This window comes from Hemibagrus wyckioides, linkage group LG09 (assembly GCF_019097595.1).
Source record: "Hemibagrus wyckioides isolate EC202008001 linkage group LG09, SWU_Hwy_1.0, whole genome shotgun sequence".
Taxonomy (NCBI): Eukaryota; Metazoa; Chordata; class Actinopteri; order Siluriformes; family Bagridae; genus Hemibagrus; species Hemibagrus wyckioides.
In genome coordinates, this window is record NC_080718.1 from 8809675 (window position 1) to 8833599 (window position 23925).

Sequence of the window (23925 nt, forward strand, 5' to 3'; positions counted from 1 at the left end):
TTGCCGAGAAATGAGGCCCCCACCGATGGGCTGATCGTCAATGGCAGTCACTCTGAGCGGGGGAATGCATGGGACTGTGGGGATGTGTAGATCGCGCACCAGCATCTCGTCCATGAGATTGACCGCCGAGCCCGAGTCAATTAGTGCTGTGACAAAAAACTGAGAATGAGCAAGGAGAAGATATGCCGGAAGAGAAACTTTGGATAAGTGAACTATGTTTTCTACCTATGGCGTAGATGATTTTTCAGGACATCGGAGCACTCTATGACCGGGTTTTCCGCAGTAGAAGCAGAGGTTGAGTTTAATACGCCGTTCACGCTCCTCTGCTGTGACTCGTGCCCTTCCCAGCTGCATGGGTTCAGAATAATTCTCTGTGTGCGGTCGCTCCTCCATTTTATAACGCGGCAGGGGGCGTGAGGCGGCGGCTGTAGGGCGGTGCTGGCGACGCAGGTTATCCAGACGGATGGCAGTGGAAATATATTGGGACAACGTGACGTTCGTGTCGCAGCATGCCATTTCTGCTTGTAACTCCGGGTTGAGCCCCTCGCGGAAGACCGCCATGAGTGCAGTGTCATTCCATCCTGCGCTGCCAACGTGCGGAATTTTATAGCATAATCCGCGGCGGCGTCCCTCCCCTGGTGTAATTCCAGCAGCTGAACGGAAACATCCTTGCCGCCCGCTGGGTATTCGAACACTTCCCTTATAAAATTAGCAAAATAATCCGCGGATGATTCAACTTGGGGGTCAGAATCCCAAACTGCTGCTGCCCAATCTAGCGCTCTACCAGTTAGTAAGGATAATATGAACGCGCACCTGGTTCTTTCATCGCGGTAAGCCTCAGGTTGGTGAGCGAAATAGTTATCACACTGACGAAGAAAACCTCGGCAACGATCGGCGGATCCGTCAAACTTCTCAGGAAGGGCAAAACGAGGAAGTTCGCGGTGGGTGTCATGCGCTGGCGCGGCGGCGGCTGCCTGATCCAGTGGCTGCTGCTGGAGCTGGTGGTTAGCTGCCCTCAGCGCGTCGACCTCCGCCTGGTAAGCTTGAATAAGGACGCGCTGCCGCCACAGTGCCGCTTGCATATCCGCTGGACTCATTTCTGGCGAAGCATTCTGTAACGTCCCGTCAGACGTAGGGGTATTAGAATCCATACGCGGATGATGTAAAGGGCCAAAGGCTAAGATCTTGGTCGAGGTCACGGAAAAGATAGAGTCGAAAACCAGAAAGCAATGAAGAGAAAGTCAAAACCAAAACGCTAGTCCAAGAAACTAAGTCAGAAGAAAAACGAGCAAGGTCATACACGAGGAAACGAGACTATAGATAAATCAAGGCTTGGCAGGTAACACAAAGGAAACAATGCTTCGCAATGAAACTAGGATAGCGCGCGGTTTATATAGGTCATAGAACCGGAAGTGAACAGAAACAGTTAATATTCAGGCGACGGCTCCCTCTGGCGTTCAGGCCTCGTGACAGCGCTCACCAGTTACATCCATTGGAACCATGACCTTCGATTATATATATTCAATTCAATTCAATTTATTTTGTATAGTGCCTTTTACAATGAACATTGTCTCAAAGCAGCTTTACAAAAGAAGAAAAGCAGAAAGGGGAGGGGAAACATAAAATAAAATAAAATAAAATAAAATAAAATAAAATAAAATAAAATAAAATAAATAACTAGAAATAAGAGTAAATCATTAAATTTAATAATTAAACAATTTTATCCCTAATGAGCAAGCCTGTGGCAATGGTGGCAAGGAAAAACTCCCTGGGATGAAATAAGGAAGAAACCTTGAGAGGAACCAGGCTCAGAAGGGAACCCATCCTCAGTTGGGTGACACTAGACAGTAAATAATATAACTGTAACTGTTAAATGTCCTTTCTACAACAGATATCAATGGCCCATGAGGAACTATTAGGTCAGTGTAGTTTCTAAGGTCATTATAGACAATAATTCTTTGCTGTCACAAGCTGACAGATGTAATGGCAGATCTGTGACTGTATGAAAGTCCCCAAATGGCTCTGTCCACACAGATATATATATATATTCTCATACTGCTGCTTTTTAACTTTTCTCTTTTTAAATCAGAGTACAGCATCAAGACAGTTAAATTCCTGGGTTAAAAATCAAATATTGATCTAGTCAGTTAAGGGTTGTTAATCAGTTTCAGCTGCTTTGGTGAACAACAGGTGCACTAGATGGCCAACAATGAGACGACCCCCAAAACAGAAATGGTTTTACAGGTGGAGGCCACTGACATTTTTTCCCTACTCATCTTTTCTGACTGTTTTTCACTAGTTTTGCATTTGGCTAGGGTCAGTGTTACTACTGGTAGCATGAGGCGATACCATTAGGTATTGGGATGAAATCCTTGGACCCATTCTCAGACCCTACACTGTTGCAGTGGATCCAGAGTTCCTCCTGGTGCATGACAATGCCTGGCCTCATGTGGGGAGAGTATGCAGGCAGTTCCTGGAGGATGAAGGAATTGATACCATTGAATGGCCCACATGCTGACCTGACCTAAATCCAATAGAACACCTTTGGGACATTATGTTTCGGTCCATCTGATGCTGCCAGGTTGCACCTCAGACTGCCCAGGAGCTCAGTGATGCCCTGGTCCAGATCTGGGAAGAAAAACCTCAGGATACCCTCCGTCATCTCATTTGGAGCATGCCCTGACATTGACATGCATGCATATAAGCACGTGGGGGTCATACAAACTACTGAGTACTATTTGAAATTCAGCAAAATGGATTGGCCTGCATAATTTTTTCACTGATTTTAGGGGTGTCTTTATATATATATATATATATATATATATATATATATAGTGATTATTTATAGATGTAAGATGTAAAGTGATTTTGGGGTGACCACTTAAATCTTAAATTGACTTGATTTCTAAGAGTAAACAACGCATTTATGCATTAAAGGGTTGAAATTTATATTTATTTCGTTATTGATGTCAGAGTGACATTCTTGAGATTACAATTTATATTATCTTGCAATAATGCTGATGATGTTCTGTGTGTTCTCCGGTAATGAAGTTTGTGCCTCTGGCCGTGGTTCAGTGTCTTTTCTTTGTGGTTGCTGTTTTCTTCCCACAGTTTCAGTCGCATTTTCCCACTGCACACATAAGCTCAGTCTGGCTGTGAAGTCTGCTCGGATTTTTAGAAAAGCTCAGAAGTGTTGAATAAGGAACTTTTCTCAATCTCTCGGCGTGTGAGAGTAGTACTGTTCGGTAGGTAACACTTTTTTTTCTTTCTGATTAATAGCAAATCATTTGATGCGGCTAAATGGCTAATGATTAGCATTCTCCATCACCTGTCTTGCTAGAGCAAGGAATCAATTATATTGTCAACAGTACGCAGTTAAGTTACATAAATAAGCTTCAGCTATGGAACTGACTTCATTGCCAGCTGCAACTTTTGATTAGCGGGAAAACAAGCAACTTTTACAGAGCTAGTTAGCTTAGCCTCCAGCGTGGGCGTCTGAGGGCACAAAATGAGACGATAAAGCATGAAAGACAGCTATAATCGGGTTATTTATTTATATAGCCGGTCATATTTTTTATATTATGGTATGAAATCACATTCCGTGCATAAATCCTCTGTGTAATTCACCCGTTATACGCGCACTTGGGTCCAAACTAATTCCCTACTAACCAACACTATTTCGTGTAACATATAATGGCTTCTGTCCTTCGCTAGTCCACTGTGTCCAAAACATCCACGAGTTTCTGATCTGAAGCCTCCTCATAAGTGTACTGCACAGGTTAAATGCTCGTTTGCTTAGTGCAGTTCGCTGTACCATGCCCCTGTACCCAAATACACTAAATGCCCAGTCGAATCATTTAAATGGCTTGTTAAAATACTAAAAACGACTGCTTGGTCACTTTGTGTAGGGCACAGATGTTAAAATGATGGCTTGTTTGCCCTGTGTGTTATATTGCACAATGTAGGATGACACTTTCTAATATAAGTGGACTGGACTGTGAGAAATGGCTTTTACAGAATGCAATGCAATATGTGTGTGAAATAATTATAATGCAGTTCAATATGGAAGAGGGGAAATTCACTACAGCTGCGTTAATGTATGTATGTATGTATGGCTTTCCCCAATAAAAATATTTAGAAAAACCGAAGAAAAACCTAGCAAAATACATTTGTCATATTATTATGTAGGTTAAAATGTAGCTTAATTCTCATGCTATTGTGTATACTGACACTGTAGCAGAGAACTAAATCCTCACTGCATTATTCATAGCTGTGTCATATAGGTTTACCTGAGAAGTGTTAGGAACACTGTTGTCATACTTCCTTCATAGACTTCTGTCATTTAAAACAATGTTTCTGAAATAATGATACACATTTAAAATCCAGATGTTCTGTGCAGTAGATATAAAAAGTCCTCATTAAAATTGGCATGTTTGTGTGGTGTAAAAAAAAATTAAACTAAGCTACATCATGTCAGACTTTTCCTACCTTTCATTTGATATAGCAACAAAACACATATACTTTAATTAATATTTTGTTACAGCACCTTTTGCAAGTAATTCATCACTTTATTCTTTTTGGGTAAGAGTCTATTAACTTGCAACATCCTGATTTGACAATTTTATTTCACTCTTCCTGGCAAAAATACTTCAGATCTGTCCGGTTGTGAGGGGATCTCCTGTGCACTCGTATTATCTTCATACCACCTCTTTAGATAAGATTTAGATCTGCCTGTCCAATTCTTTGTTGACTTGAATTTGTGCTTTGGGTCATTATCATGGTGAAAGATGAGAGGGTTTTTTTAAAAAAAATCATCTCAGCTGTCTAACAGAGGCCTGCAGTTTAATGGAAATTAACTAGAAAATTTTTAAATATGCCTTAAATGTTCTCGAAAAACTGAGAAATGGGCCTCATTTGCAAAACATATGAGTATGCTGTATTATGATACATTTGGGGGATTTTAGAAATGTCTAAATCAGATGCCATTACATGGTGGCCAAAATTCTATTCATTTCAGTGACATGTTGTAGAACATTATGAAGTGATGTTGATGAGTAATGTGGAATATGACCAAGTTACATGGTAAAAAAGGTCACTTTTTTCAAATGATTAAGGCTTGAGGAAATGTCTTACTCGAGCTGCCCTTATATTGTTTTTTACAATTTTAAACTCATTCATAATTTTCTGGATAACTCTTTACTGTTCATGAAAGCAGTTACAGGTTTTCCTGAAATGTCACTATATGGCTAGAAGTATGTGGACCTGACCATCACAACCATATGTAGTTCTTCCCCAAACTGTTGCCACAAAGTTGGAAGCCCATTATTGTCAAGAATGTCTTTGTGTGCAGCATTACAATGTCCCTTTACTGGAACTAAGGGGCCCGAACATGTTCCTGAATGATGATGACCCTGAGCATAATGTGAGTTCCGTAAAGACGATGGTTTGCCAAGTTTGGAGTAGATGAGCTCCTGTGTCCTGCACAGAGCCCACAGTTAACAACTTTGGTATGAAATGAAATACAGTCTGTGGCTGTTCTTCCCTAATATTAGTAATGTTCTAGGATATAAATGGACTCTTTACCAGCATCAGTTTGGACAGGATATAAAGTATGCTGTAAAAATGAGTGGGACAATTGAGATGCAAATGGGAGTTAAATACTTCAGTAATAACTACTTTATCACACATCCACATGTAAAACAAATAAAATTTGAATAAGGAGTAAGTTTGTCCTTTAAAATGGGATCAGTTACAGAAAGATTGGTATGTCCAAGTAGTTTCTCCCTCTATGTTGTCTTCATGTTTGTGGCTTGTTGCAGTGATGATGCAGTGAGAATTAGAACCAGGAGCTTGGACTCTGCTGCTCAAGGCCCAGCCATAGAGAAGGAGAAGAGAAAGAAAGAAAGAAAGAAAGAAAGAAAGAAAGCAAAAAGGAAGAATGGAGCAGGCACATAGCCTACTGCTGAACGAGGATGTCTGCAGCATACTAGGCGAACAACAGAGGGCCGAATTTGTCTTTGAGTGGCTGCGCTTTCTGAAGAAGCTGCTGCCTGCTGCTGAACGGGTATGTCTAGGAATCTAAGTTCACTGATGCTGTGAGAGAGACAACAATTGTCTCAAAGTTTCCAAGTTGTAAAATTGCTGGAGCACCTGCAATGAAGAACTGTGTGCCCTGTACTTGTGCACATAAATGAAAAGAAGGAAAACAGTCAGAGATGGACACAGACTGTTTCTAATGTTTTGAATGTGGTGTTAGCACTTTGTAAGTCAAGTAAATCATAATAAGAATTGTGGTGTGTTCACATCTCAGAGGTGCAAAGCATTTTTAATCTGCTTACCATTCAGTTTTTATAAAGCCAGATAAAAATCCTGCACAAATGTTTTTGCTTATGAGAGAGGCATACGGAAAGCGGAAAATACTTGAGAATTTCCTGCCTTAATTCAAATAAATGATACATGGCACCAGTTTGCAGCCAGTGTCATTGATTTTAAGGTGCATTAGCTGTCTTTCTTTTCTCAGATTTGTTTGTTTAAAAAGGGAATTAGAAACATCTAATTTCTTTATTTTAAATATTTAAAAATTCTTCTGTATATTTCCTATTTTACATGAAAAACAATATCCCAGGATTTCAGTGTGATCTCAGACTTCTGGACCCCACTGTGTCATGTAGGCCTTAACAGTTGAAAATGGGTACAGGCTTAATGTGCAACTTTGGGCACGATAAGTCTGGTCTGGTCTGATACTGTGCCTGATTTGTACTGTGTGTGTCCACCATTTCCGTTTGTGTGTGTGTTTTTGTGTGTCTGACATCCCATCCTAGATTTCATAAACATTTTTGGTAGTGGCCAGAGATTACATTTGGATTAAGGATTGAAAGCTATATAAATGCTGTGTATATAATAGTACGAAAACAAGATGCTTTATAATAATAAAAAAAATGGTGCGTTATGGGTAATTGTCGATTTCCATGTGCAGTACTTAATATTTTATTAAAGGAACAGAATTTGCATAATAAAATGATCATGAATGTATTGAAGCATGCTTTTTTCCAAATGACAGGTGGATGTGAAGCAGAACCAGAAGCGACTGGTGGAGCAGCTGATGGCTGTTCTGACCAGTTCTCCTGGCCCCTCCACACGCTACCTCCTGGCTCACTGTGTGGCTCTGGTCTATCGCGTTGGTGAATCCCTTACCTCCAGCCTTACTGTGGACCGTTGCCATGACATTATCAAGAGCAAGGATGACTCGCCCAGCTTCCTGCCAACTCGTCTGTAAGTGCGGATTGTAATCAGTCATCACCCTTTATTGTGGTGAATACTTGTGCACACATATAAATGAATGAATTTTTGCGATTTCTTATACTGTCACACATTATCTCCACTCCAGATAAATTTTCTTCAGAAACACAAAAGTCCCCATGCAGTTCGGTGGACAAGAGGCTGTGAATTAATTTAAAAATCTCAACTGGCTATAAATGATGCTGTGTATAAACTCCATCTCTGTGATGCTTGTCTCCTGACAGGGCAGCTGTGGCCTGTCTAGGTGCAATGTATGAGCAGCTCGCCCGTCTTCTCATCAGCTCCTTCAAGGAGACAGTGGCGACTCTTCTCAAAGCCATGAAGAGCTCAGAAGTAAGTTGAGTTGGTCAGCAGGCAAAAATACATGCAGACTGATTTATATACATAGACACATGAAGACGTTTATGATGGCGAGAGAGCGAGAGAAATATAAGTACTCAACATTCAGAACAGTTGCTTAAAGAGTGGACCCTTCACTTCTACATGACAGCATACAAGGCACCAAATGAACATGGTGAATTGTGTGAGCATAAGCACAAGTATAAGACTGTATCATTTAGAGGATGAGCATGACGGTGTACTGATAGCTAGGAATAAAGCAAAAACATTAATGTAAGTACAGTAAGTATTTTCAGACCTATTTGATAGAGCTATAGCAAGCAAGCTGTGAGATAATTATGACAGTGCTCTTGTCCAGGAACGGACTCAGTCATCCATGCTGCAGTACATGCATGTGTTCCAAAGAGTAAATAAGACAAAAGCCTCTCCCTGTTACATGCTTTTATATCACATCCTTGTAAAGATTGATTCATTTTCTATAACAGTAGCTCTGACAGTAGTTCTTGTTACAGATCACATCACAGGTTTTGAGCTGTGCCATTTTAGTTCATGCTAGTGACATGCTAGTTTATATAGTAAAAAAGTAATTTACAGGGACTTGTATATGCCACACATAATCTAAGGCTAAGCCTACAGAAGTTATTTAACAAAAAACATAATTGTTGATGTGATTAAATGTGTTGTATAGACTCATTTTAATGAACATTTTTAGAAGGAGTCTCTTGTCTCATACTTTGCAGCTGTCAGTAAGCTCCTCTCTATGTAACATAACATGCGATGTCTATGCATGTGTGTGTGCATACAGTCTCAGGGGCGCTATGAGATCATGCGGTGTATAGAGAAAATCCTGAAGGGTCTGGGGGTGAGTGCATTGCCCTGTCACAGAGACATCTACAAAGCTACACGCTCCTGCCTCACTGACCGCTCTATGGCAGTTCGCTGTGCAGCCGCTAAGGTATTATTGTTTCTCATTCTTTAGTATTTTATTTCTATATTTATAAATATTGATGATAATATTTATTTTAGAAAAAGCTTATGAATATATTATTTATAGGACACTAAAACATTATTGTTTTTAGTAGATACAATATCATTGTATTCAAATGCATTTATCATCTAAATAAGGTATACATTTAAAAATGAAAGTAAGTTTATAAATAAAGGCCATAAACTTTTTTATATTTCTGCATTAAATAGCGTACAGTCATGGGAAAAATGTTTTTATTTATCAAGTCCTAAATAACAGTTGTATGGTCTTCACAAGCTTCTGTACAAATGCACAGATAGATTTGTAGTCATTTTCCTCAAAAACTAAACTAACTTATATAAACCTTGGTGGGGGAAAAATAAGTATACCAATCATACTTCTGCAATTATTGAGAAAGGAATTTGCATTGTTACTAAAGACATGCACACTATAGCAGAATGCTGCTCATCAGTCTGAGAAGGCTTGTAGCCCTTCTATAAACAATTTAAAATTTAGCATTTTACCGTGACATTTAAAGTGATAGCATTGTGGTATATGTGTGTTTGTGATCAGTGCCTTTTGGAGCTGCAGAGAGAAGCTGTATTCCTGTGGTCTACAGAGTTGGAGAACATAGCCTTGCTATGCTTCAGAGCATTTGATGGCTCCAACTATGAAGCGCGTGTCATTGTCTCCAAACTGTTAGGCACCTTGTTAGCCTCAGCACTTGAGCCCAAACAAGTCATAGGTAGGTTACATTACCTCCATTACCTGAGTAGGGAGAGGTTTTTCAAAACACACTTACGTCTCAAGGAAACAGTTTGTTCATTTTTGAGTTTGTGTAGGGATATACACTATATTGCCAAAAGTATTCGCTCACCTGCCTTGACTTGCATATGAACTTAAGTGACATCCCATTCCTAATCCATAGGGTTCAATATGACGTCGGTCCACCCTTTGCAGCTATAACAGCTTCAACTCTTCTGGGAAGGCTGTCCACAAGGTTTAGGAGTGGGTTTATGGGAATTTTTGACCATTCTTCCAGGAGCGCATTTGTGAGGTCACACACTGATGTTGGACGAGAAGGCCTGGCTCTCAGTCTCCGCTCTAATTCATCCCAAAGGTGTTCTACTGGGTTGAGGTCAGGACTCTGTGCAGGCCAGTCAAGTTCATCCACACCAGACTCTGTCATTCATGTCTTTATGGACCTTGCTTTGTGCACTGGTGCACAGTCATGTTGGAAGAGGAAGGGGCCAGTTCCAAACTGTTCCCACAAAGTTGGGAGCATGGAATTGTCCAAAATGTCTTGGTATGCTGAAGCATTCAGAGTTCCTTTCACTGGAACTAAGGGGCCAAGCCCAGCTCCTGAAAAACAACCCCACACCATAATCCCCCCTCCACCAAACTTTACACTTGGCACAATGCAGTCAGACAAGTACCGTTCTCCTGGCAACCGCCAAACCCAGACTGTTCCATCAGATTGCCAGATGGAGAAGCGTGATTCGTCACTCCAGAGAACGCGTCTCCACCGCTCTAGAGTCCAGTGGCGGCGTGCTTTACACCACTGCATCCGACGCTTTGCATTGCACTTGGTGACGTATGGCTTGGATGCAGCTGCTCGGCCATGGAAACCCATTCCATGAAGCTCTCTGTGCACTGTTCTTGAGCTAATCTGAAGGCCACATGAAGTTTGGAGGTCTGTAGCGATTGACTCTGCAGAAAGTTGGCGACCTCTTCGCACTATGCGCTTCAGCATCCGCTGACCCCGCTCCGTCAGTTTACGTGGCCTACCACTTCGTGGCTGAGTTGCTGTTGTTCCCAAACACTTCCACGTTCTTATAATACAGCTGACAGTTGACTGGAATATTTAGGAGCGAGGAAATTTCACGACTGGATTTGTTGCACAGGTGGCATCCTATCACAGTTCCACGCTGGAATTCACTAAGCTCCTGAGAGCGACCCATTCTTTCACAAATGTTTGTAAAAACAGTCTGCATGCCTAGGTGCTTGATTTTATACACCTGTGGCCATGGAAGTGATTGGAACACCTGATTCTGATTATTTGGATGGGTGAGCGTATACTTTTGGCAATATAGTGTATATACATATATACAATTTTATAATTGCACGCACCTTTTGTCCATACAGTGTATTTTTATGCAACTACAATTAAATACTACTACAGAACGAACACTACTACAGAAAAAGGGTTTATGCAGTATTAGGTAGCTAGTTACAATACAGCAGTTTACTGACTGGTGTTTATCAGATCATTTGTCACAGCATAATAAAGTGCTGATGCCAACCATATGAGACAACAAAATTAAAAGAAGGTATCAGTATTGTTTTCACTTTTATTCGTTCTACATACTGTTTGTCTTACAGGAATAGTATGTCCTGGTTAATTCTTTTTTTTAAAGAAAAAATAAAGAGTGAGTATCACTAACTGGAATATTCTGATGCTAATTTGATTTTGCTTGCTGTGTGTGCCTGAGGTGACTTGCTTTAGGATATTGGCAATATTGGAATTAGGATATTAAAAAAACTGGAACTAGTGAATTAATGTGAAATTAACTGAATATCAGGTCAATATTTTAGCATGTAGCCTGAATAAGGCAGCACTCACTATGACAATGGTTATTTAAAAGTTAAAAAAAGTTATTAAACTGCAACTGTGTAATAAGCTACAATCACTTTGATATTGTGTGCAGGATTTTTGAAAAGGTTTTTGCATTAATAATGGTCACTTAAGATCACTGTAGCTATTTCTATGTTCTATTTAGTAAACCAGTGAGTGCCACACAAACACAGAAACCAGTGTTTCATGATAATAGTGGTCTGGTGTAAAATTGTTGCAGAGCCGTTGACACATGCCTTGTTTACATAACATGGTTAATTATATGCAAGGACATTTTGCTCGAGCTTGTGTTCATTCCCAGTCGTATACACAAAGCTTGTCCCCAGAACATGGCTTGTAGAGTTCTTGTGATAATTGTTCCAGTCTAAATCCCCATGTGGTCCAGTATGTTTGCTAACCTTCGTCTTTTGCTGATGTTTTTTTGATTATTTGTCTGCATTCCTGTCTCCTTTGCTGCAGCTCCACGGCCTGTCACCTTGGAAGAGGTGACAGAACTGGTATCCAATGGCTTCCTACGACGTGGAGCAGGTTTCCTGCGTGTCAGCGGTGACATACTAAAGAGTAGCAACTCAGTGAATGGAGACTTGCGCGTGGGCATCACACAGGTCAATTAGATCAGTTGCATGACAGATGAATTCAGTGCAGTTTAATAGCATGTGCTTTTCAAGTGTCAGTTCCAGCTATGAGGAATGTGGGAAAAGCAAAATCAGTTTAGTAACGGTGATGTTGGTTCTGTTGTTTTTGCTGTTCACTGAAGACATTTGATTTTGCAATCAAACAATGAAAATGAGACAATAGATCATAATTTCAACTTTTATTTGTTGATATATACATCTAGATATGTTAAACAGTGTAGAACAAACCACAGACATCTTTATGTGAGTTTTGTAACACATAATATTAAAAGCTTTTTTTAATGTATATATTTTTTTGATTTACTATGCAACTGTTTGTTTACATATCCCCTGCTCACAATAACTTCATCAAAACTGGTATTCCACTGCCATCACCAATGCATTTTTCTTTTTTGATGCCTTTTTTTTCTGGTACAGCCTTGTGTCAGTTGTTTCATTCTCCAAGAAATGCACGCACAATTGGGCTAAGGTCTGATGATTGACCAGTCCAAAATAATTAAGTCCTTTGTTGTGTTTCCTTTGAGTGATTTTGATTATTGTCTTTCTGCATGATTCATTTCCTCACAGTTATATTGGGTTAATTTCTAAATTGTAAATTGTCAGACAGAATGTTTCTGTAGAGTTCTTTTGTGTAGAGATATAGGTGGGTGGGTTCAAACAAAGGATGCTATGTTCTAAGATGTTTCCAAAACTGAAATTCTGCTCTGATTTATATTCATCTTTTGATTTTAAACCCAAATGTCTTCAGTGTTTTGCAAAAACAAAACAACTGGCCATGCTGTTCCAACTCTTTCAGAGGGGACTCTGTGACTGTTGTATATATGGTATATTGAAACATTACATTCTGCACAAGTTTCTCACTTTTTGGCATTTATTACATTTTCCCCATGGGTACCTTTTAATCATTTTCATGCAAACTGGAGACTTTAGTCAGTATTTGTTGCAGCCTTCTCCTTCACAGTAATCTAGCTGAGGATGCATTTTCTCTGATTATTAAGTACTAGGAAAAATTTTGTGACTCAAATATGGTATCATTTTAGAGAATAGAGAAGGACAACATAAAACAGCATAATAGAAGAATATATCCGTCTGTGTTGTGTGCAGTTTGCCTGCCCACAAGCCGGGTGGGAATTCCAGTTAAATTGGAATTGTCTTTTAGCTTTTAAAAATTTTGTTTAGGAGGAATAAAAATCATTTTATCATGAAAATGAATGAGACATTGCACCCATAGTAAGTGTAAATAGGTAAAGCCTTATTTTTGTAAAGTAGCTTTGTAGCAGGAATTATGTAAATTATGTAATTTATTCTATCTGTATCAGCCAGTGGTTTAATATTATCGCTGTTTTGATGTGGCTGCTGTATTTGTTCCCGCAAATCCTGATCTACGTAGTCTTGTTTAGCTTTTACTTGCTATAATGTATGTATATGTATGTACGTATGTGTGTGTTATTTTTTTTCATGCCTAGGCATGTGTCGTGTTTATCTCCACTCTGGGTGGAGCATGGTTGGAAGCTAATTTCTCCACCCTGCTTTCCCTGCTAATGGAGCTGGTGTGTGACACACGGGTTAATGAGAACCTGGCTGAAGCTGTCTATTGCCGACGCTGTGTCTCCTACATATTCAGAGCCTCTGTAGGCAGCCTACTGGGAGAGAAAGCTCAAATAGCAGTGGCCAAGGAGCTCTGCTTGGTCATCAGCAAACAGAAGAAGACTGTAGGTAAGCTGCAGGAAAAGTTTCTGAGTAAAATTAGTTAGTGACCAGTTAACAAAATACTTGTATTGAAAGGATTAATCTTGCTGGTATTTTGATGGTTGTCTGATGGTTCTTGTTCTGATGAGTGGCAAATTACCCTCAACATTATGCAATAAGCTCAGTCACCTTCAGTGCCTCAGCAGTGTCATGTGGTGACGTTCCATGAAAAATAAAACACAACAAATATCGTTTATGCATGTCAGCTGGGTGAACTCGGCTGACAAAGACTCTGTGTAACCAAGTATTTGATTATTCATTAAAAATAAGGCTTACCTAAACTGATTAATTCCAGAATGGATGACTGAGGAGTGGAAATTCTTTTCCTGTAGTCATGGGAATTATCAGTATTTATAGTATTAGTAGTAATATTAGTGCTGAAGCCCTTGTGTGACACCCAATACAAAACTCTAGAGAGCATGTGAGTTTGTAAGCTCACAAAGTTTTATCTTTGCACAACCCTCACAAAAATAACCCCCTAAAATTAATCATGCCAAGACCTTCTATTAGACCAGGGATTTTCAGTCTTATCTGTGGCCGCAGTTTTATCTGCAGGCTTTCATTTCAGCCAAATTAGAGGTGCAGTTGATAGTTGATTTGGAGACTAAGATGAACTGATAAAACAAATGAAATCAGGTTTGGGTCCTGGGAAAAGAAAACCTGCACTGCCTCATCCTTTTTGGATAAGATTGAAGACACCTATACTAGACTAGAAAAAAATTATTATTGCAAGGAATATGGCAATTTAGTATTTATTAATAAAATTGTCTCACAAAACATGTTGTGACCCCTGTGTAATTTTCTATACTGTACTTCTTCATAAATTTGACCTTAAATGTTAAAAGATCCTTATCTTAGTCATAAAACTAGATAAATAACCCAATTAAACAGATGATTGAAAAGCATTATAGATTTTACTTTTTTTTTTTTTTGAGTAAAATTTTCCAACATTAAATGTTTGTTGAAAAATAGTATGGGAACCTTTGGAGAACTAAAGTCATGTGTTTCAGTCAAGAGGATGGCAATAAGGCATGAGTTTACCAGGCCTCTCATGTTTCAAGAACATAAACTTGCCCCAGTCTTCCCCACACAGGTTTATGGAAGTGTGCCAAGCCTTGATTTTCAGTGACCCCAGAAAAAGTTATTAATGCTCACCAGGCTGTAAAAAGTCATTTGTAAAGAATTTGGCTACAGAAATCCACTGTGAGGCAAAAGATAATTACATTTTTTTTTCAATTCAATTTATCTATATAGACAATGGATATTGTCTCAAAGCAGCTTTACAGAAGTATAGAAACATAGAATAAAAATGATACAGTTTAAAATTAAGTTACTATTTATCCCTAACATTTATTCCTAATGAGCAAGCCTGAGGCAACTGTGGCAAGGAAAATCTCACCAGGCTCAGAAGGGAACCCATCCTTACTTGAGTGACACTGGACAGTAAATAATGTAAATGTAAATAATGTCATTTCTTCAGCAGTTTATAGTGTGGAATTGTGCAACCAAGAGATCCTTAGCAACTAATAGGTCAGCATAATTTCTGAGTTCATTATAGATTTTGCACTAATTCTTTTCTCCCGAAAGCTGACTGATGGAACAACAGTTCTAAGACGGCGTGATGGTCTCAGAGTTGTTCTATCCTTGGCAGTCCCCTAGGTTACGGCAGTTCATGCAAATCTATTCCCAGCAGTAGTGAGCACCACTATGTGACCCCAACCAAGAGTAGAGTGTCTGGCTGGATCAGACAGGTCTGGAAAGAAGAAGCAGTCCCACTGGAAACTCAGAAGCTTGGGAGTTGGACATATAGTTCAAGTGAGAGAGAGAGAATAAGTGAAATGGAGAAAAAGAAAAAAAGAGAGAGAAAAATATTAGTTACGTTTGTGATCATGTGATGGTTAAAGAAAAATGATATACAAATATACGAAATTCCGTGCCACTGCAGAAAGACAACATAAGCATTAGAAATGTAATATTTTTAAAAGTGCTGACCATAACCACAATAGAAATGTTGTGAAAGGACCTAAAAAGAGCAGTTCATGCAAGGAAGCCCACCAAAACTGAAAACATCACTGAGATTAACCAGTTTTGTAAGAAGTAATGGGCCAAAATTCCTCCGACCCATTGTCCATGTTTAATACTAATTAACAGACATATTTAGATTATATTATTGTTTCTCACTGGGTTGTCGCACGACTTGCTGAAAGCAAAATTCCACTTTTTTTTTCAACAAAGATATTTCATTTTCAGGTAATTATGTTCAGTAATTAAATGTAAGAATGATAATGTTTTTGTGTGATTTTGTTTAATTGGGTGAATATATTCGATATATTCGATATATTCTATTCTATATATATTCTTAATGACTTGTCATATTAATGCAAAAATAAATACAGGGTTGACAAAATTTGTATGTTAAGTAGTTGCAGGCTATTATGTGACTATGTTTGTCAGATACAGGGGGAGACATGGAGATGCAAGAAAGAAGCATATCTGTGGCAGCCAATCCACACATGCTGGTGTGTGTCCTTCGGGAGCTGGGCAGTGTGTTACAAGACCTAGGATCTTGTGCTGCACCACTGATGCATGATAGCAGCACAGGTCAGCCACCCCATACAAATACTCTGCATGGTCAAATCTGGAATGGTAGATCACAGGGAGTGCAGTTGTTGTCTAAATGTTCTTTTCTCAGTGGGATCGCTAGGATCATGGATTTGCTGTTATGTAAAGCCTTTCTCCATAACCATATTATTATATGTTTATGATTATTATATTATTCAGACAAAGCCTTTAGAAAGGGCATGGGTTTAATTCAGCACAGTTCAGATTTTGCTTTTAGCAGGAGATTGTTATATTGAGATGTATTGTCACAAAGCAGCTTTACAGAAATCGAAATTTCTTTGTTCAAGTATGTTGAAAGGATGCACAAGAGGATATTTATGATTATAGCATTATCAGGAATAGAGCTACAAAATTAAGAGACCACTGCAAAATTATTGGTTTCTCTGGTTTTACTATTTATGGGTACGCGTTTGAGTAAAATGAACATTTTGTTTTATTCTATGAACTACTCACAATTTCTCCCAAATTTAAAATAAACCCATTGTCATTGAGAGCATTTATTTGCGGAAAATGGCAACTGGTCAAAATAACAAAAAAGATGCAGTGTTTTTAGACCTCAAATAATGCAAAGAAAAGAGGCTCATGTAAATTTTTACACAATACTAAGTAGGAACTTTCAAAAAAAGTTCAAAAATCAATATTTGCTGGAATTTTCAATCACAGCTTTCATGTGTCTAGGCATGCTCTCAACCAATCTTTTACATTGTTGTTGGGTGACAAAAATCCAAGCAGTTCAGCTTTGTTTGATGGCTTGTGAACATCCATCTTCCTTTTGATGACTTTCCAGAGGTTTTCAATGGGGTTCAGATCTGAAGATGCTGGAAAAAAACAATCCTAAGAGTTGGGGAACATTGTTAGATCAGAAGGAAACAAGTTTTATTTCAGGATTACCTTGTACAAGACGCCCTTTACAAAGATGAATGTGACTGATTCCAGCCAGTGGAACAGTGTCTGGTGTGAGACACTGTGGCTTGTAGGCCTCTCCAGGTCACCATCTAACTGGACTCTTCAAGATGACCTTACTCTAGTCCTTTATGGTCTAATGCTTATGGTCTTTTGCAAACATCAGCCTGGGTCTTCTTTGCTTCTCACTGATGAATGGCTTTTTTTGAAGGGCATTATTTAATTTCTACTCCATTATATTGTGGTAGACATACTTTGTCATAGTCAAAATACTTACTGACCTGATTGTGTGTCAGAAAAGCTTGTATTGATAATAGTTGAGTTTGAGGTTAATTTCTAGAGCTTTATAGAAAAAATGCTTCAAAGCAAGTTTTATCATTCCTGTCCTGTATTTTTCTTTCTTTTTCTCTCATTCAGCAATGTTGGATACTGTGATCTCTGTGCTCCTTCACCCCAGCTTATCTGCACGGCTGGCAGCTGCCTGGTGCCTACGCTGCATAGCCATTGCGCTGCCTGCTCAGCTGGTTCTGTTGCTCGACCGCTGTCTGGAGAGACTTAATGCGTTGAAGTCTTGTCCCGAGGCTGTAGCTGGGTATAGTGCTGCAATTGCTGCCCTGTTGGGTGCGGTACAACACTGCCCCCTTGGTATACCACATTCTAAAGGCAAGGTAAGCACAATTCTGAGAATTCTGAGATTCCTATCATATTAAAAAGCACTGTTTTTTAAATTACAGTTAGATTAAAGTTTATATTATTTATACTCTTTTAGTGTTAGGTTGAGAAGTGTTTGATGTTAAGGCTGCTGGTAGAGGCACAGTGATAAATTGTGTAAAACATGTGTATCAAGTGTAGTTGTATTGAAATTGCTAAAACTGTTATTCCTCCATGGGGCAAAATTGAGCAATAATGTAATAATGTATTTTCTTTAGCAGAATGTTGTTATTTGTAAACAATTTAGCATACTTTATTAAGTTTCCCTCCACTTAAATATTATGAGTTATTTCGTGTAGATTCCTGACAGTTGAAAAAATGTTCCTTCTCTCCAAGCCACTGTAGTTCTGTATTATTACTAATGTTTTGTAGGTGACATACATTTTAATTTCTTTGTGCATGTAGAATGTATCTTTCAATTGTTTGAAGATTTCAGAGGAGTTATTACAGTGATATCAGTCTACCTATTTGACAGTGGTCTGCCTCACCTGACAGTGGACTGACTACAGTGTGGGTTGTTACCTAAAATCAGTGTAAGACCTCTGGTCTAAACCACCATCAATATTTTTCTCCAAAGTGAACAATACATACACTATACTGACAAAAGATTTAGGACACCCCTCCAAATCATTGAATTCAGGTGTTCCAATCTCTTCCATGGCCACAGATGTATAAAATCAAGCGCCTAGGCATGCAGACTGCTTCGACAAACATTTGTGAAAGAATGGGTCGCTCTCAGGAGCTCAGTGAATTCAAGTGTGGTATCGTGTTAGGTTTCCACCTGTGCATTAAGTCCATTCATGAAATTTCCTTACTACTAAATATTCCACGGTCAACTGTTAGTGGTATTATAACAAAGTGGAAGCAATTGGGAACAACAGTAACATAGCCATGAAGTGATAGGCCATGTAAAATTACAGAGCAGGGTCAGCACATGCTGAGGTGCACAGTGCACAGAAGTCCCCAACTTTCTGCAGAGTCAGTAAAGATTAGCTCAAGAACAATGTGTAGAGAGCTTCATGGAATCGGTATTGCAGGAGACACGTGTTCTCTGGAGTGACGAATCACGCTTCTCTGTTTGGCAATCCGATGGTTGAGTCTGGGTTTGGTGGTTGCCAGGAGAACGGTACTTGGTGCGTTATGGTGTGGGGTTGTTTTTCAGGGGTTGGGCTTGGCCCCTTAGTTCCAGTGAAAGGAACTCTTTATGCTTCAGCATACCAAGATATTTTGGACAATTTCATGCTCCCAACTTTTTGGAACAGTTTAGGGATGACCCCTTCCTGTTACAACATGACTGCGTACCAGTGCACAAAGCAAGGTCCATAAAGACATGAATGATCGAGTTTGGTGTGGAGGAACATGACTGGCTTGCACAGAGTCCTGACTTCAACCCAAAAGAAAATCTTTGGGATAAATTAGAGCAGATGTTCTTGTCCAACATCAGTGCCTGACAAATGCGCTTCTAGAGGAATGGTCAAAAATTCCCATATACACACTCCTAAACCCAGAAAAGTTGAAGCTCTTATAGCTGCAAAGGGCGGGCCAACTCCATATTAATCCTACGGATTAAGAATGGGATGTCATTGAAGTTAATGTGCACATTACAAATTGGCTGTTTCTGACAGAATGCTATCTGAATACACAGTGCATCGCAGTTTGGTACATATGGGGTTGCATATATATATATATATATATATATATATATATATATATATATACAGTGAGGGAAAAAATTATTTGATCCCCTGCTGATTTTGTATGTTTGCCCACTGACAAAGAAATGATCAGTCTGTAATTTTAATGGTAGGTTTATCTGAACAGTGAAAGACAGAATAACAACAAAAAAATCCAGAAAAACACATTTAAAAAAAGTTATACATTGATTTGCATTTTATTGAGTGAAATAAGTATTTGACCCCTTTGCAAAAGTACTTGGTGGCAAACCCTTGATGGCAATCACAGACATCAGACATTTCTTGTAGTTGGCCACCAGGTTTGCACACATCTCAAGGAATTTGGGCCCACTCCTTCATCCACAACCCATTTTCAATGCCCTGGCTGAGGGAAGGAGGTTCTCACTCCAGATTTGACGGTACATGGCTCCGTCCATCGTCCCTTTGATGAGGTGCGGTTGTCCTGTCCCCTTAGCAGAAAAACACCCCCAAAGCATAATGTTTCCACCTCCATGTTTGACGGTGGGGATGGTCTTCTTGGAGTCATAGGCAGCATTCCTCCTCCTCCAAACACGGCGAGTTGAGTTGATGCCAAAGAGCTGGATTTTGGTCTCATTTGACCACAACACTTTCACCCAGTTCTCCTCTGAATCATTCAGATGTTCACTGGCAAACTTCAGATGAGCCTGTACATGTGCTTTCTTTAGCAGGGGGACCTTGCGGGCGTTACTGGATTTCAGTCTTTCACGGCGTAGTGTGTTACCAATTGTTTTTTTGGTGACTATGCTCCCAGCTGCCTTGAGATCATTGACAAAATCCTCCAGTGTAATTCTGGGCTGATTCGCCGTTATCATGATCATTGAAACTCCATGAGGTGAGATCTTGCATGGAGCCCCAGACCGAGGAAGACTGACAGTCCTTTTGTGTTTCTTCCATTTGGGAATAATCGCACCAACTGTTGTCACCTTCTCACCAAGCTGCTTGGCGATGGTCTTGTAGCTCATTCCAGCCTTGTGTAGGTCTATAATCTTGTCCCTGACATCCATGGACAGCTCTTTGGTCTTGGCCATGATGGAGAGTTTGGAATCTGATAGATGCTTTCTTCTCTGGACAGGTGTCTTTCATACAGGTAACGAGCTGAGATTAAGAGCACTCCCCGAGAGTGCTCCTACTGTAATCTCAGCTCCTTACCTGTATAAAAGACACCTGGGAGCCAGAAATCTTTCTGATTGATAGAGGATCAAATACTTATTTCACTCATTAAAATGCAAATCAATGTAGAACTTTTCTGAAATGCATTTTTCTGGATTTTTTTGTTTGTTTTATTCTGCCTCTCACTGTTCAAATACACCTGCCATTAAAATTACAGACTGATCATTTCTTTGTCAGTGGGCAAACGTACAAAATCAGCAGGGGATCAAATAATTTTTTCCCACACTGTATATATAAACAGTATGTAAATGTCCCAATAAATATGCTAATATTTTATTTTGTAAGTTTAAAACACTGTATTTTGTATTATTTTGACAGCATGTATAGAAGAATAAATGTAACTATGTGGGAACAGGTTGTGATGGGCCTGGCTGAAGATTTACTGCGCTCTGCTGCCCAGAATAGTAAAATCTCCATCCAGCGAACTCAGGGAGGCTGGCTACTACTCAGTGCGCTCAACACCTTGGGTAATCATGCATATATTTTATTCATGGAGTCATGGAACAAGCATTACTTTAGTAGCATCTGATTGTCTTTATCATTTAGTCCTATGTCTATATATATATACAGTTTAATGAATAAATTTATTTATTTTGTCAGAATAAAAATGGATTTATTGGTGATGTGAATGATGGCTAAAGCAGCAGAATTAATTCTAAAGTGTATAAGGCTATATTATCTGCTCAGATTCAACCAAATGTCTCAAATGCTCAAAAAAGTGCTGTAATTCTTAGACTATTCACATACCTGTTATGTGTTTTGTAGGTGACATGTTTAATTTGTTTGTGCATTTAGAATGTACCTTTCAGATAAGTGAAGAAAAATGAACAGCCCTATTCACACCAGAACCTTTCTTTAGGACCTATGGTAGTGAACCATCACCTTCCTAGAATGCTGTTGCTGTGGAAATGTGCCTTTCCCCAGTCTGTGAAAGAGCTGGAGAGTGAACTTAGGCGTGGAGACTCGTTTACCTGGCAGGTAGCTCTGGAGGGCCGGGCAGGAGCACTGTTTGGTGAGTGACTTTAAACCTTAACCCCAAAGTGGTATTCAAAAATGTCCTGTCTCACATACATGCAGCCCATCATAAGTCTTCAGCATTTTAATCTTTGAATGTATTGTGGGAAAATAACAAGATATCTTGTATTCAAACTTTGGACATGCTTTTTTCCCCATTAGCAATGAAGAATCTGGTGATCAGCTGCAGAGAGCACCTCAGCGATGATGTCATTGGTCAACTGCACCCTGTTCTCTCATGTGCTGTGGGTCTGCTGACTCTGTGAGTGCATTATAAATTTGTAAACGTTGCTGTTTATAAATAATCCACACTGCTCTGGACTGCTCATGTTGGTATAAGTCTCTTTACTTATTAGTGATCATTTGTTAACCTGCAAATAGTGGGGGGAAAATAAATAAATAAACATATGTAATTTTTTCACACCTATTTAAAACTTTTCCAAAATAATGTTGTAAACTAAGAATGCTTTCAAAAATTTAAGTTGAACAGAAGAGAAATCCAAATCAAATCAGTATTTGGTGTGACCACCCTTTGCCTGCAAAACAGCTTCAGTTCTTCTAGGTACACTTTGCACACACTTTTTGAAGGAACTCGGCAGGTTGGTTGTTACAAACACCCTGGAGAACTAACCACAGATTTTCTGTGGATGTAGCCTGCCTGAAATCCTTCTGTCTCTTCATGTAATCCCAGATAGATTTGATTATGTTGAGATCAGGGCTCTGTGTGGGCCAAACCATCACTTCCAGGATTCCTTGTTCTATACACTGAAGATAACATTGGCTGTATTTTGTGGGTGGTTGTCCTGCTGCAGAATAAATTTGTGGCTAGTCAGACACCTCCCTGATGGTATTGCATGATGGATAATTATCTGCCTGTATTTCTCAGCGTTGAGGAGACTGTTAATCCTGACAAAATCTCCAACTCCATTTGCAAAAATGCAGCCCCAGGCTTGTAAGTTACCTCCACCATGCTTCAGTGTTGCCAGACATGCATTATTATACCACACTCCAGCCCTTCATGAAACAACCTGCCTCCTGCTACAGCCAAGTATTTTAGATTTTGACTCATCAGTCCACAGTACCTGCTGCTATTTTTTTGCACCCCACTTCCTATGTTTTTTTTACATAGTTGAGTCACTTAGCCTTGTTTCCACATCAGAGGTATGGCTTTTTGCTCACAATTCTTCCAGGAAGACAACTTCTGGGAAGACTTCCCCAGACAGTAGATGGGTGTACCTGGATCCCATTGGTTTCTTGATCTGTCTTTCATCTGCAGCATTAAGTTTTCTTGCGTCTACGGTCCTGAACAATAAAAAAAATAGCTTGAAGAGCACATCTTGAAACCCCAGTTTGCTTTGAAATCTTTGCCTGGGAGAGACCCCGCTGATGCAGTATAACTAACATGTGTTTTGTTGGTGTGTTCAGTCATGCCAAGGTGTATGACCTGTGACATGAAACTGTCTTCCACAACCTCACCTCAGTAGAAGAGTTTGGCTGATCCTCTCTCAGTTTTAAGCCTCATACACAATTGTTGTCATTACATTGTTGTGTAATGACTGTGTTTCAACCTAAATATGATATTGATCATTAGCACCTGCTTGGTAATAATTGGTTAATCACACACCTGAATCTGATCCTACAAAGGTCCCTGACTTTTTCAAGTGTACAATGTGCACGTGTAAGTATTGATGCTGGTTTGGAGCCAAAGGGTAGTTACACCAAATATTGATTTGATTTAGATTTTTCTTCTTTTCGCTCACTTTGTGTTTTGTAAATTGATAAAAATTAACAATTTAAAATCTCAGTCAGGCATAACATTATGACCACCTGCCTAATATTGTGTCGGTCCCCATTTTGCTGCCGAAACAGCCCTGACCCATCAAGGCATGGACTCCACTAGATGGCCTTCCTAAAGGTGTGCTGTGGTATCGGGCACCAAGATGTTAGAAGTAGATCCTTTAAGTTCTGTTAAGTTGTGAGGTGGGACCTCCGTGGATTGGACTTGTTTGTCCAGCACATCCCACAGATGTTCGGTTGGATTGAGATCTGGGGAATTTGGAGGCCATGTCAACATCTCTAACTCTTTGTTGTGCTCATCAGACCATTCCTGAACCATTTTTGCTTTGTGGCACGGTGCATTATCCTGCTGAAAAAGCCACAGCCATC

At 39.5% G+C, this 23925-nt stretch overlaps 1 protein-coding gene across 6 annotated transcripts in view; it reads left to right on the forward strand.

Moving 5' to 3' along the window:
• Positions 1 to 3075: 3075 nt before the first annotated feature.
• heatr5a (HEAT repeat containing 5a) overlaps positions 3076 to 23925 on the forward strand; it is a 60296-nt gene continuing 39446 nt past the window's right edge. For 2 of the 6 annotated variants that reach the window (XM_058398729.1, XM_058398731.1), the window contains exons 1-13: positions 3076 to 3245; positions 5820 to 6064; positions 7061 to 7272; positions 7524 to 7632; positions 8444 to 8593; positions 9179 to 9350; positions 11700 to 11845; positions 13342 to 13591; positions 16079 to 16225; positions 17567 to 17817; positions 21101 to 21212; positions 21605 to 21757; positions 21922 to 22021. In XM_058398729.1, the coding sequence (XP_058254712.1) occupies positions 5939 to 6064; positions 7061 to 7272; positions 7524 to 7632; positions 8444 to 8593; positions 9179 to 9350; positions 11700 to 11845; positions 13342 to 13591; positions 16079 to 16225; positions 17567 to 17817; positions 21101 to 21212; positions 21605 to 21757; positions 21922 to 22021 (1928 nt within the window). In that variant the 5' untranslated portion in view covers positions 3076 to 3245; positions 5820 to 5938. Of the gene's footprint in view, positions 3246 to 5819; positions 6065 to 7060; positions 7273 to 7523; positions 7633 to 8443; positions 8594 to 9178; positions 9351 to 10449; positions 10673 to 11699; positions 11846 to 13341; positions 13592 to 16053; positions 16226 to 17566; positions 17818 to 21100; positions 21213 to 21604; positions 21758 to 21921; positions 22022 to 23925 lie in introns of those variants that run through there. The other 4 variants (XM_058398730.1, XM_058398732.1, XM_058398733.1 and 1 more) reach the window with 4 other exon arrangements.